This window comes from Eulemur rufifrons, chromosome 4, assembly GCF_041146395.1.
Source record: "Eulemur rufifrons isolate Redbay chromosome 4, OSU_ERuf_1, whole genome shotgun sequence".
NCBI classification, from domain to species: Eukaryota; Metazoa; Chordata; class Mammalia; order Primates; family Lemuridae; genus Eulemur; species Eulemur rufifrons.
In genome coordinates this window covers 65,779,880-65,794,100 of record NC_090986.1, presented here as the reverse complement: position 1 = coordinate 65,794,100, position 14,221 = coordinate 65,779,880, and the positions used below count along the sequence as shown (strand labels likewise).

At 40.1% G+C, this 14,221-nt stretch overlaps 1 protein-coding gene across 3 annotated transcripts in view; it reads right to left on the bottom strand.

Moving 5' to 3' along the window:
• Positions 1 to 14,221, bottom strand: part of RCBTB1 (RCC1 and BTB domain containing protein 1) — a 48,866-nt gene that overhangs the window by 20,563 nt on the left and 14,082 nt on the right. For 2 of the 3 annotated variants that reach the window (XM_069467275.1, XM_069467276.1), the window contains exons 2-5: positions 11,654 to 11,820; positions 11,113 to 11,263; positions 4,253 to 4,419; positions 801 to 959 (exon numbers count right to left, since the gene is read on the bottom strand). In XM_069467275.1, coding sequence (XP_069323376.1) covers positions 801 to 959; positions 4,253 to 4,419; positions 11,113 to 11,263; positions 11,654 to 11,779 — 603 coding nt within the window. In that variant the 5' untranslated portion in view covers positions 11,780 to 11,820. Of the gene's footprint in view, positions 1 to 800; positions 960 to 4,252; positions 4,420 to 11,112; positions 11,264 to 11,653; positions 11,824 to 14,221 lie in introns of all 3 variants that reach the window. The other variant, XM_069467274.1, reaches the window with a different exon arrangement.

Sequence of the window (14,221 nt, the reverse complement as noted above, 5' to 3'; positions counted from 1 at the left end):
AAACTTATTTTTAAAAATAAAGGAGAAATGAAGAATACTGGAATGGAGGATATCTGATGGCTATCTCAAGGAATTCTAAAGTCATCCAGTATGATATCAGAATTGATAAAAAATAAGTTAACATAGGCGAGCATTCAGTAAACTCTAAGGTACCCTAGGACCTCAATGCATGATGTCATAATGTCTATGTCCAAAATTTGTATAATTTTCACACACTTAAACATGCACAGGAAGTAACTGGCCCATTTAAGTAGAAGTTGCAACCAGAGATAATTTCATAGAAATAACTATCAGCTCAAAGGTGATCACAGTAGGGGGTAACTGAAAGGTAAGTTTTAAAAAGTAGCTAACAACAATCAGGACAAAAAAAATCTGCTTTTGCAAATTGCTTCCTCCTGTAAACAAACATTCAAGATGCAGATGGATAGTTCTACAAAGACTTTATCAGCTAACTTTAAAAAATTTGCACAGCTGACATTTTCTTTTAAAGAGAGGTAGTATCAAATTATTTAATCCATTACATTAAACACCACAAATACCTATAAGCATTAGGCTATTTGGATCTTGGCCAAAAATAAAATTTAGACACACTAGAATCTTTACTTGCAGACAAATCTTGGAATTTAAAAAGGTCATCCTGAGGCACAAACATCCTCTGGTTACTCCTCAGTCAACTCTCAATGGAGCTACCAAAACAAAGCACTCTTCCTTCCGTGATCTGATACACGCATCTCATGAAGAAACTGACATTTATTTGAAAAACGAGGTAGAGGGGGAGCGGGAATGGAGAGAGAGCTCACCTCACCATTGTCTAGAACAGCCATGGATGATGTCTGACCACAGGCAATGCCAACCACCCTCTTAATATTTAAGCAGGTTGTAACTTTTCGAGGAGTTGGTTGATTTGCTGTAGAACCTGATCCCACCTGACCACAGTTGTTATACCCCCAAGCAAACACCTACAAAGGAAGGGAAAAAGAAAAAGAAATAGGGTGAAAATTCGACCTCTAACACAATCATAAAATAAAAGTAAACCCACTTAATGAGTATTTACTATGTGCTAAAGGTTCTAAATGCTTTACACACATTAACCTATTTAATCCTCTTAGTAATCCTGCAAAGTGACCCTGGCCTAGGTAACATTATAATCCCCATTTTATATATGGCAACTGAAACACAGAGAAACCTCTGTGACTTGATAGCAGTTCCTCAGCTAGTAAGTAGTGCAAGTGGAATTCAGGCTCAAGCAGTCTCCCTATGCTCTTAACCACTATGCTACGCTTCCTCTATAATTATTGTAACTATACAGATGCATATATATAATTGGGGCAGAGGGGTCTCACTATGCTGCCCAGGCTGGTCTCAAACTCCTGGGCTCAAGCAATCCTCTGGGCTCAGCCTCCTGGATAGCTGGGACTGCAGGTACATGCCACCATAGGTACACGCCACTGTGCCAGCCTTCTATATATTTTTCAATGTGGCATCAATAGGAAATGAGGTATATGCCACATAACTATCAATAATGTAAAAAATTTGGTCAACTCTTTGGGCACAAATATTTATTGTTTTTCATGGAAACCTTTCTAAACAGGAATGTAAACAGAGAGAAGAATTAGGGAAGGGGTGTTGGCAGTAGAGGAAATAACTTCCTCTAACACCAGGAGAATTTCTAAGACCCCAACCCCCACCACCCTTCACCTGCCTGCCGGAAGTGATCCACGCACATCCTGAGTCTGGCCTCCACCATTCTTTCTCTCCTCTGTCAGCACTTTCTAAGTTCACATGTTGGACATTGCCCAAGGCAACAACAGCAAAACCCACTGCTGATGTCTTAAAGAATATGTGCTATGCAGGTTGATTTCACAGATACAAAGAAATAACCTGCAATACTTCCTCAAAATATATTCACAGGAACATCTAGTACAATAATGCAAATATTTAGCACAATTATCCAAAGTAGCATATGCTTATGGTTAAAATAAAGCAGGAATACAGCCTGTACAAATTAGCAAATTTTGTCTAATTTCAACAGTCATTCTTCTGGCACTTCTCAAATATAGCAACTTCCTTTGCAATGCTGCTGCCTTTCATTTAAAAATTGGAACTGTAGTTCCACTAACCAAGAGATGCAGCAGGAACAGTGGATTCTAGGCATAAAGCCTGCGTGCTACTCCTGGCTCCAGCACATCCCGGGCCATGAAACCTGGAGCTTTTTGGTTTCTTCATCTATAATTTGTCCTACTTCGTAAAATCACTATTACACCACTGAAGAACTTTAAACAGGGGAACAATATGATCTAATCTGTGTTTTAGAAGTCACAGGGGATAGAGATGTGAGATTGGACAGGTAGATCAGTTATAAAGTTATGAACAGAAGAGACTGTGGCAGTAGTCCAAGTAGAAGACAGCAAGACCTGACCAAAGGCGATGGAGATGGAGAGGACAAAAGATATAAAAGATTAGAAAGGAGAATCAGCAGTACGAGTAACCTGTAAGGTGAGTACAGAACTTGGGGGCTGAACATGTGGTACATTTTCTCCAACATCATTACGTATTCTCCAACATCATTACATATACTGAAAAAAAAAATAGACCTTAAGGGATGGGGGTCATTAAAAAAAATACGTACAGAAAACTGTTCCACAAATCTGATTTGCAGTCTTAGCAGAGCATGAGACTCGGCTGCCTTAAGATCGAATTCTGTCAGCAAGAGTGGTACTGTTTACATAATACAGATTTTGTTAGAGAAAGAGTGTGTTCCCACAATGTTTTTAGCTACACGCACAGGGCTACTATGTTCATATCATACCAAATACAAAAATGGTCATTATTTCATTTTTTTTTTAAAAAGCAAGGAACTTTCATGATAGCCAAAAGTAGATGCAACCCAAGTGTCCATCAGTGGATGAACAGATAAACAAAACGTGGTATACAGCAAGTCCTCAAATAACGTTGTTGTAACATTAATGAGAAAAATAAATTGATTCCTGGCCAGGGCCACTGTCTGTGTAGAGTTTGCACGTCCTCCCCACAACTGTGTGGGTTTTCCCTGGGTTCTCTGGTTTCCTCCCACATGCCACAGCTGTGTACGATAGGCTGTGTCTAAGCTGTGCATATGTTTTAACAGTCCCATGGATGCACCCTGCGACAGGATGGCGTCCTGTCCAGGGCTTGTCCCCACCTTATACCCTGAGCTTCGGACCACTCATGACTCTGAACTGAGTAAATGAGTTGGAAAATGAATAAATGAAAATACAAATTATTGTAAAATAAAAATTCACAGAGTAGATGATAATCATACAAATGCATGACAATAAATGCAGTTCAAAAGTGCTCAGCAAGCTGTCATGTTTGTGATTGTTCTTGAACTGCGTGGTGGCAGGATGTACTACTCACAGTTTTTGATTTGCAAACATTTATTCCTTGATTTAACCCCACCTCCACTATGACCACCATCACTCACTGATTCACCAAAAACTGGGTAAATCAATTATTATTTTTAATTAATAATTAAATATATCATTTAATATATTTATTAATATATTAATATATTATATAATATATAATATATAATATATATTAATTATATAATCTTTTTATTAATACTTCTTTAATACATGTATAGCTCACATTTATTTCAATTTTTAATATGAGATGTGGTTTGGGTCTTTATTTAGAAGTTTGGTGATGTTTTTGTGAATAGAAATATTTCCCAAAAACTTAACTATTGCTTATATCAATTAGCCCATGACAAAACTGGTTTCATTACATGCAGTTTCACTTAAAGTCACAGTTTCCAAGAACCTGTCCATGACGGTAAGTGAGGACTTACTATATGCATACAATGGAATATTATTCGGCCTTAAAAGGAAGTAAATCCTGTCACATGCTCAACATGGGAAGAACCTTGAGGACATCGTGCTAAGTGAAATAAGTCAGTCACAAAGAACAAATACTGTATGATTCCACTTATATGAGGTACCTAGAGTAGTCAAACTCATAGCAACAAAGTAGAAAGGTGGTTGCCAGGAGTTAAAGGGAGGAGAGAATGGGGAGTTTAATAGGTACAGAATTTCAGTTTTGCAAGATGAAAAAAGTTCTGTGGGCGGGTAGAGGTGACGGTTGCACAAAAATGTGAACATACTTAATGCCAATGAACCATACACTTAAAAATAGTTAAGGTGGTAAATTTTATGTGTATTTTACCACAATTTTAAAAATACAGAATAAAGAATAAAAGCAGTGTACTTACCTCTCCATCAGCTGCCAGAGCCATTGAATGATGTGAGCCACAAGCTACTTCAACCACTTGCTTGATCAAGAGATTGGTACAGACTTGGACGGGAGTGATGCCTTGGTTGGTTGTCCCATTCCCAAGCTGGCTATATCCATTGTGGCCCCAGGCATAAACCACCCCATCTATACACAAAGCACACAAAGAATCAGCTCCAAGAAATGGTGACCCCTGTACTTTGTTCAATTCATTCTCCAACCTTCATTTCTCTCACATTGCCCCCTTATCTTTATTACGAAACCACTGATGGGGTAGGGGAGAGAGGAATGGATGAGAGAACAAGATAGACGGATATAAAATCCTTAAAGAAAGGACTCAATACTAACATAGATGGAAGATCAGCTTCATGGTTGAAAGTCAAAATTTATATATATATAAAAATTAGACTTTCTAAACACTTTGGTTCATCTCAGCAGTTTCTGTGTCAGGTACCAAGCAAAAGAAAGAAGACGCAGAAAAGCTCAACACTAATGTTTACCATCACTTTACCAAATACCAAGTCTCAGGGAACCCCTGGGAGGTGTATGTGTCACTCACTCACAAAGTACAGAGGAAAGTTGTATATTGTTTGCAAGGGAAGCAAAAATCACAGAGCCTCTCTCAAGCAGACTATTTTAGTGGCATGAAATCTGGGTTAATTTTTTTTTTTTTTTTTTTTTTTTACATAAAGCAACTATTTTATTATTCTGTATATCAGGAATCTGGACAGAGGACAATGGAGATGGCTTGTCTTTGCTTCATGATATGTGTGATCTCAGGAAGATTCAAAGACTGAGGCTGACTCAATGGCTGGGGGCTGGCATCATCTGGAGGCATCTTCACTCCCATTGTGTGGCTATCTTTCGAAAGTATACACAGTTTCCTATAAAGGACACAACTCAGAAACAGCCAAATGGAGGAGAGGCATACAGCAAGGTAAGGGGTGGGCTGCACAGAGCTTCCATGCTCTCCCTGGCCACAGCACCTTGACATGTTCACCAACCTGGAAGTTCCTCTGTCTGCATTTTTAAGAAACAGGGTCTCTCTGTCACCCAGGCTGGAGTGCAGTTGGCGCAGTCATAGTTCACTGCAGCCTTGAACTCCTGGGCTCAGGCAATCCTCCTCCCTCAGCCTCCCGAATAGTTGGGACTACAGGCACGGGCCACCACACTGACTAATTTTTCTTTCTTTCGTTCTTTCTTTTTTTTTTCTATGTAGAGACAGGGTCTCACTGTGTTGCCTAGGCTGGTCTCAAACTCCTGGGTTCAAACGATCCTCCCCTGCCCCCGCCTAAGCCTCCCAAAGTGCTGGGATTACAGGCGTAAGCCACCACGCCCAGCTTCGTCTGAATTATTTTAAAATGACTTGGGTTGAAATAAATAACTAGACAGTCTTATTGAAAAATTAGATTAATTCCTCATACCATACACCATGGTAACTTGTCAATAAATCAGAAATGTAAAAGTAAAAAAATAAAACTGTGTAGGATCTAGAAGGAAAAAATTAGTGAATTCATTCATAAGCTGGGAATAGAGAAAACTTTCCTGACTCAAAAATCCAGAAACAAATGGATTAGCAAAATGTGGTATATGTATACCACGGAATATTACTCAGCTATTAGAAATAATGGTGATATGGCATCTCTTTGGTTCTCCTGGAGAGAGTTGGAACCCATTCTATTAAGTGAAGTATCCCAAGAATGGAAAAATAAGCACCACATGTACTCACCAGCAAACTGGTTTCTCTGAGTGCACATTTGGGAATAACACCAATTGGGTATCGGACAGCAGTGGGGGCTGGGGGGAAGGGATGGGTATATACCTACTTGATGAGTGCGATGCTCACTGCCTGGGGAATGGACACGCTTGAAGTTCTGGCTGGGGGGGATAGGGTGGGGGGAGGGGATGGGTGCATACCTACATGATGAGTGCGATGTGCACTGTCTAGGGAATGGACACACCTGAAGCTCAGACTCGGGGAATGGGGAGGCATGGACAATATATATAACCTGAACGGTTGTACCCCCATAATGAGCTGAAATAAAATAAATAAATAAAAATAAAAATCCAGAAACAATAAGAAAAAAGACTAAGTCCAGTTACATTAAAAAAAATTTTTTTACATGGAAAAAAACACCATGAGCAAAGAAAAAATTAAATACTGAGAAAAAATATTTTTATATCACTAAAAGATAATATCCTAAATATAAAAAGAGCTCCTAAAAACACAAAAGAAAAAGACCAAATGGTGCTTAACCATACAAAAAGATGCTCAACCTCACTCCTAAGAAGAAAAATGCAAGGGACATCTTAACACAACAGGAGACCAGGCTCCTACTTATCAAGGCTGATCTAGCTACTACCATTGCCGAACGCCCACTAAGCCAGTAGCAGAGACCAGTGCAGAGCCCCCAACATGGCACCATGCCTCAGGGAGATCAATCAGCCATTTGGTGACAAGTTGATCACAATGGACCTATTGGATCCTAGAAGGAACAGACATTTGTATTGACAGAAATCACCATATAATCCAGGTATGAGTTTCCTGCCCACAGGGCCTTAGCCAGCACCACTATCTGAGGGTTTACAGAACATTTAATCCACTGACACAGGATCCCACAAAACATCTCATCAGACCAAGGGATCAACTTTACAGCAAAAGAGGTGCGGCAGTGTGTGCACATGACCATGGGGTTCACAGGTCCTATGACATACTACAATACACAAAAGCTGCTGGCCAGAGAATGTGACGGATGAGCTGGCCAAAGGCACTGCTAAGGCACCAGCCTGGAGATGATGCCATGTGCGGATGGGATGCCATCCACCAAGAGAAGTGTATTCTTTAATCAGTGGCCACTATATGGTGCTGTAGTCTCGTAACAGGTAGAATACATGGGTCTAGGAACCAACAGTGGATATATAAGAGGCCCTGCTGACCAGGACTCCCAGTGACTGACTTGGGGAATCTGGGCTTCCCGTCCCTGCAATTCTAGTTTCCCCAAGTTTATAAGTCCTGGTTCCCAAAGGGAGAACACTTCCACTAAGGAACACAATGAGAGTCCTGCTGAACTTGAAGCTATGGCTGGCACAGGAACTCTGATCCTCTAGCCAAAGTCCAACAGGAAAGAAGAGTCTCCCTCTTGCCAGGGGCAAATGACCCCACTGACAGAAGAGGTAGGACTGTTTTTATGTAACAGGGGCAGAGAGGAACATGTTTGGCATCCAGGTGACACTTGGGAGTCTCTTTGTGCACATCCGCCCAATAATTATGGTAAACAGAAATGCATAGCAGCCATGCCCTCAGTACAGCATGGTGACAGCTCTTACTCCTCATGGACGAGAGTCTGGGCCACCCAGTCAAGTACACCACCCAAGCCAGGTGCCAGCCACTACTTGTAAGATGGTTTACATACACCTCTCTTTCCTTTTTCCTTGATGAAGCTCCGGAAGGGTGAACTCCATCACAAGATGACTCTTAGTCCCAAATCCTGGTGAAGCCCTCAAAGCAACACAACCCCCTGGACATCAGCACCCACTTCCCCAGCCCTGCTCTGGCCACACAGTCTCGAGCAGACCAACGACGAATCTTTAGGACCACGTGAGGCTTAACGAGATGAGCAAAATTACCCAAGGATGTGAGAGTGAAACAAGCTCAAAGAGAAAATAATCGAGAGGGCCCCTGAAGGCAGCAATGAGGCACTGTAGTGAGAAAAGGAGAATTACAAGTCCACATACTGAATACTGAGATCCTACACTTCCCTTGCTCAGCTCCCAGAAAGCTGGCAAAAAAGCTTTATATCCCCAGGTCAGGAAACTGGCAGATTCTACTTTATAGAAATTCACGGTTATTACCTCCCTCAGTACTCGACGAGCCACACCCATGAACACAGAACTCCCAATATGTGTAAAGTGCCCTGCTCTTACCTGTGAAGCGACAGCCAAGGATCGCCACACTTTAGAAGAAAGCCTCTAACATGAAAGTCAGAGACCAAAACAAAGAGAAACAAGAAATTTGGGAGGAGAAAAAGAAACAATGTAGAGAACAGAAGATAACTTAAAAATAACCTATAATTATAAATAGCTTCAAAGAGAAGATATTGATTGAATCCATGAAACAATAGCAGGAAGCTCTAGAAAGGAACATTTAAAGAACAAGAAAGAGCACTTGGAAATGTAACAGCAGAAATGTTAAAATCTGACATAAGGCTTGTAAGATAAAGTTGAAGAAATTTTCCAGAACATAGATGGGAGAGAAAATAAAAGAAAATAAGGAAGATCAGTACAGAATCTCTAACTTCCTTCTAAGAAAAATTCCAAAAAGGAGGGAACAGAGAAAACAGAGAGGGGAAATTGTCATGAAATATTACAAGAAAGTTTTCTAGAAATGAAAGAATTTTCAGATTAAAAGGCCTGTAAGAATGACCAATGCAATTAAAAATTACATCAGAGTACAGAGTCATAATTATTTCAGAACACTTGGAATAAAAAGAAAACGCCCTCAAAGCTTCCAAAGAGGAAAAAAAAAATCATATACAAAATAGCAAAAGTCAGAAAGTCACCAGACTCTCAACAGCAATGCTGAAACTTGAAAAGCACAAAGACTTCACCATTCTGAGGAAATATGATTTCCAACCTAGAATTCTAAGCCCAGCCAAACCACTGACAGACAATTAGTAAGGGTAAAGACATTTTAGGACAGGATCTCAAAGATTTCTCTCATACTCTCCTTCCTGGAAAGCTTCTAGAGAATGTGTTTCACCCAAATGAGGGTATAACCCAAAGAAGACAACATAAGACACAAAAAATAGGGGGTCCAGAAAGGACAAAGTGAAGGGACTTCTGAGGACGAAGGTGAAGTGAATAGCTGTGTATAGGTTTAGAGAGTGACCAGTCCAGACTGGAGCAAGGGACAGAGGACTCCAGAGATTCCCTGATATGCTTAGAAGTGCTGTGAAACGATGTGCTGCTCTGCAGAAGAGTTTGGGCATACGTTAACGATGGCTGTATAGAAAAGTAAGTAAACGAAAAAAACGTGAGGCAATTATCAACTCCAGGAAAACAAACAGTTGTACAAGGAAGGAGGCGGCTCAGTTATAAATAATACCCATATGGTCCTAATAATATAAACACTGAATACTGATTTAACTAAAATGATACCACTATATTGAAAGGATCAGGAGACAGAAGGTAGGGGGAAAAGCTAAATTCTATCTGCCATTACAGAAAGTTAAAGGATAATATTTAAAATTGAAAATTCAGAAATAGGAGAATAAGCATGTTATTTTAAAAATATGAGATTAAATACCAGAAGAAGCATATGAAAGAGTTAAAAGTGGTTCCCTCTAAAGAGCAGTTACTAAGAGTGAAGACAGATAAGGCAGAGGCACTCCTAATTTTCACCAAAAATCTGATACTATTTGATGGTTTTATGAGTAAAGTTGTTTTAAAACCATTTGATTGTTTTTAATACGTATATAACACATATGCAACATGCATAATGACACGTAACGTAAAGCATGATGTATACTGTATAAAATGTGTTATAAAAATCAAAACTGAATTAACCGCAAAAAGAAAGATATCCCCACAAAAAAATAGTTATTTATTTGTTTATATCTGAAATGTACCGCTCAATATATTTAAAACTGTATGATCCGGACTCAGAAAATAATTCCAAAAGAAGAGTCATAGTTTCCTAAGGTCACCACTTTGAAGAAAACCAAGAAACTGAATGTATATGTTTTAGTATGTTTGCTCTAAAAAAAACCTGCCTCAGTATTTTATGGTCAGAAATCAGGGACCAATTACATTTGATATGTGCTAGGAAGAAATTAAATCCTTAGGTCACAATGGCTGACAAGCTGAACCAGTCACTTAGGCAGTAACTGTTTGAAAGAACCAGCGTGATGCCAAGAGGCATGATTACACAAAGCAGAAGTGAGATAATCACCTCATTATGCACAACTCCAGTTGGACTTGTACTAGCCGATCACGCTCAGCTCTGGACCTCACAGTTTGTGAAAGATGCAGAGAACTTGGAGTGGATTCAGAGATGAGCTACAGGCAATTAAAACGCTGGATACTCGGCCTATGGCAGCATCTAAGGAAGCTGTGATTCCTCAGTCTAGACACAGAAAGGCAGGGATGCAAACCGTTTCCCAGATGCCACCCTAGACTATTATTCAATAAAAAGCTGAGGACCTCCGCAAAAGAGAAAGCAAAAGCTGATGTGCCTAAAATATAAGGGGAAGCATTTAAAGTTGTATGTAACAAACTTTCAGAGAGTGCTGGTTACCCACAGTGCTGATAAATCACCAAAGAAAAATGTCTCCTCCCTTTAGTGATCTTGAAGAGAGAGAAAAAAACGACAACAATCTATCAATCCACATTCCCAACTCTTTCAATATGACCCACATGAATGCCAGGGAATAAACTAAGATTTCTCCATTCAAATGATTCAGGAACTATACAAAGAAGGAAAACCAGTAGGATCTGTGTTTATAAAAACATACCCAGGAGACCCTGAAAGTTGCCTTGCAACCACAAATCCACTGGAAAATTAGGCTGGAAGGACCACTGCATTTGCTATACCTAGTCATCTACAGCTTTACATAAGTAGTCTAAAACCTCAGAAGTCTGCCCAGTTTGCAAGACTTCCTCTATGGCTGTTCCTGAGTTAGCCTGAAGTGTTTAACTTTAACCTGCTTTGTGTACTTCCCCTCAGAAATTAAGAAACAAACAGTCCAAAATTAATTATTTGATACAGCTCTGCCTCCTCTTAGTTTAAAGTTAACTGCTCAACTATCCCAAAACTGAAAAGCTAGATTTGTTTCTCTTTACCTTCAGTGCTGAGAAGAACGTGTGGTCCACTCCCGTAACTGAGGCTTTTAATCTTCTTTCCACATAAGGCTTCTAGCTTTTTGGGTACAAGCGTACTCTGGTTATCTCCAGTTCCTAGACAGTTACTATAGTTCAGTCCAAATACAAAGACCTAGAAAATAAATAGTTTTGTTGGAGTCATTTGTCATAATGCTATAGTAAAAGCTCCCTTCTCTGCTCTGAAGATAAGACACTTCAAATTCAATTAGATAACTTAGTAGGTAAGAAGGGACTTTTAAGGTTAAGAAACACTCAACCTCTGCTGACATTACTAAAGTTTTAGAATATTTGTCTATAACATGAAACTCAAAGAGCAGTATGGAGTAGAGGGGTATAAATCACGACACTGAAAGAAGAGAAGAAACTGTATCAAAGGCATAGTCTTCCTGAACTTCAGGTTCTCTTTATCCCCCACCTTTTCTCTGTCTTCGAATGGCACACGTTGAAGCCTAGCCCCAAAGTAAGCCCTGAAACTAAACTCTAGGTTTTAAGAGAGGCTTACCTCATCATTGTCAGTAACGTAGAGTGCTTCACTGGCCGAGGTGCCAAAGACACATGCTTTCCGAATAGATGCAATTTCTTGAGGTGACAGCAGAGTGAAGATTGGCCACTTCCCTACATCCACCATGACTCTGGCTTCGAGCAACTCCTATAAATAAGCCGACATCTCTGCTGGAACAAACAAAAAGGATTCCAAGAAGAAATTAAATAACCATTTAGCTAACTTTAAAAATAAAAGGCCTGTTAACAAAAGCCAACTCCAGAATAAATGAACTAGTTAAATGGATCACTCACTTTCCCCAGCAACGTGTGCAATCCTTCTTCTACCTTCAAATCTGGGCCTGTTTCTGTAATGATAGGACAACCTGCTAGAACCAGTTGTTTGTCTTGCCCACTTATTATCAGTGCTTATCTGTTCTACAAGTGCTTCCTACTCACCCTCTTCCTAGACCTCTAAAATAGCCAAGAGAGGGCGGCTCCAGACCAAGTTCCTTCCGGCTCCAGCACCTCCAATAGCACCACACACAGAGGGAGGCTCAGGACTTGAGCATACTTAGCCAAGGCCTCAGTTCCCCGCATCCAGAGAGACTTTTCCCAGCAGCACCAACTTGGATGACAAAGACCTGGTGCCTCCTCTCAGCCCCAAGTATCACACCACATATTCAGTAAGGATTAAACACTATCCCATCAGGCTATTCCCTGTCACTGCATAGCCAGACAACTCGAGTAGCATCTGAATGTTCTGACAAGTGCGTGTGTGTGTGTGTGTGTGTGTGTGTGTGTGTGTGTATGTTGGTGGGGACAGGGAAAGGATTTGAGGGAGTAATACATGAACATGATAAAAAAAATTTCGTTCCAAATAATATGAAAGGGTAGAAGAAAGTAACTCTCCTTACCATCCCTCCCTGACCCTCATCTCAAAGGCAACCACTGTTACCAGTTGTTTGTAATTCCTTCCAGAGACAGTGTATACTCAAAAGCACAACATGTATGCATGTATGTGTAGCCTGAAAAACAAAAACACAAATAGAAGCTTTTCCCCCCACTTAACAGTGTATCATAGAAATCATTCTGTATTAGCACATGCAGACCTACTTCATTTCTTTTCAATGGTACTGTAGCATTCCATTACATGGATTTAACAATTTACCCGTTTCCTACTGAGAGACATTTCTAGTCTTTTGCTGGAATACCACCGCAATTACTGCTTGTATATATTTTTGTATATATGTGTCTTGTTTTACACATAAATTTCTAAGATAAATCCCTAAAAATGGAATTGCTAGGTCAAAGTCTATTAAGCTATTTTACCTCTAATAGCAACTTCCAACTGTCCTCTAACGTTGTAGTACCAATACGTGAAATCACCATCAATGCAAGATAGAGCCTGTTTACCCACACCCTTCCCACACAGCCTATTACCATGGCATCTCGGTTTTGTTTAAACTGGCACTTCTACGTTAAGTGAGACCAGGCATCATTTAAAAAAATAATCAGAATATAGCAACAATAACAACTAACTTATTGAGCACCAAGGGCCAAGCACCGTTCTAAGTGCTTTGACATTTATTAATTTATTTAATCCTCACTTTACCAATAAGGAAATAGAGTCAAAGAGATTTTAAGAATTTGCTTAAGCTGGGCGTGGTGGCTCACGCCTGTAATCCTAACACTCTGGGAGGCCGAGGCGAGCGGATGGCTCAAGGTCAGGAGTTCAAGACCAGCCTGAGCAAGAGCGAGACCCCGTCTCTACTAAAAATAGAAAGAAATTATCTGGCCAACTAAAATATATATAGAAAAAATTAGCCTGGCATGGTGGTGCATGCCTGTAGTCCCAGCTACCCTGGAGGCTGAGGCAGTAGGATCGCTTAAGCCCAGGAGTTTGAGGTTGCTGTGAGCTAGGCTGATGCCACGGCACTCACTCTAGCCCGGGCAACAGAGTGAGACTCTGTCTCAAAAAAAAAAAAAAAAAAAGGAAAGAAAAGAAAGAAAAAGAATTTGCTTGAGCTCGTAAGTGGCAGCGTCAGGATCGGAGTCCAGGCGGTCTGGAGCTGGAGCCTGCTCTTTTCACCTGCTGCCAACATATGTTTGAGAGCCACATGTCAGCCTTCTGTGTCATGTGCCTAGCTTTTCTACTTGATCATTGTTCTTTTACTTGTTCTTGATTTATAAGTATTCTTTGTATGGTAAGATTATCTCCAATGCTTTTAAAAGAAGAAAACAAAATCAGGTGGCTTTCAAATGACCCGCCTGGTGCCTCTTACAAAACAGATGGGGAAAGGAGTCACAAGAAGTCAAGCAATATAAACCCCTATAAGCAGGTAGATAAATTTCAAGGAAATCCAGATGCATATTTTCCCATAATATGAACCATAACAAGTTAGTCTTCAAAATTTTAAATTTTACATGATAGAAAATTAGCCAAAAATACAGAGTCACTGCCTTTGAAATCATAACACAAAGGGCTCTTACCTTTCAAAACCATACAATTTCCTGACAGCAGTACAATTATTCTGAAATCATTAATCAGATGCAAGCAGCTCTGCCCTAAGGGTTTGGTGACCTACTG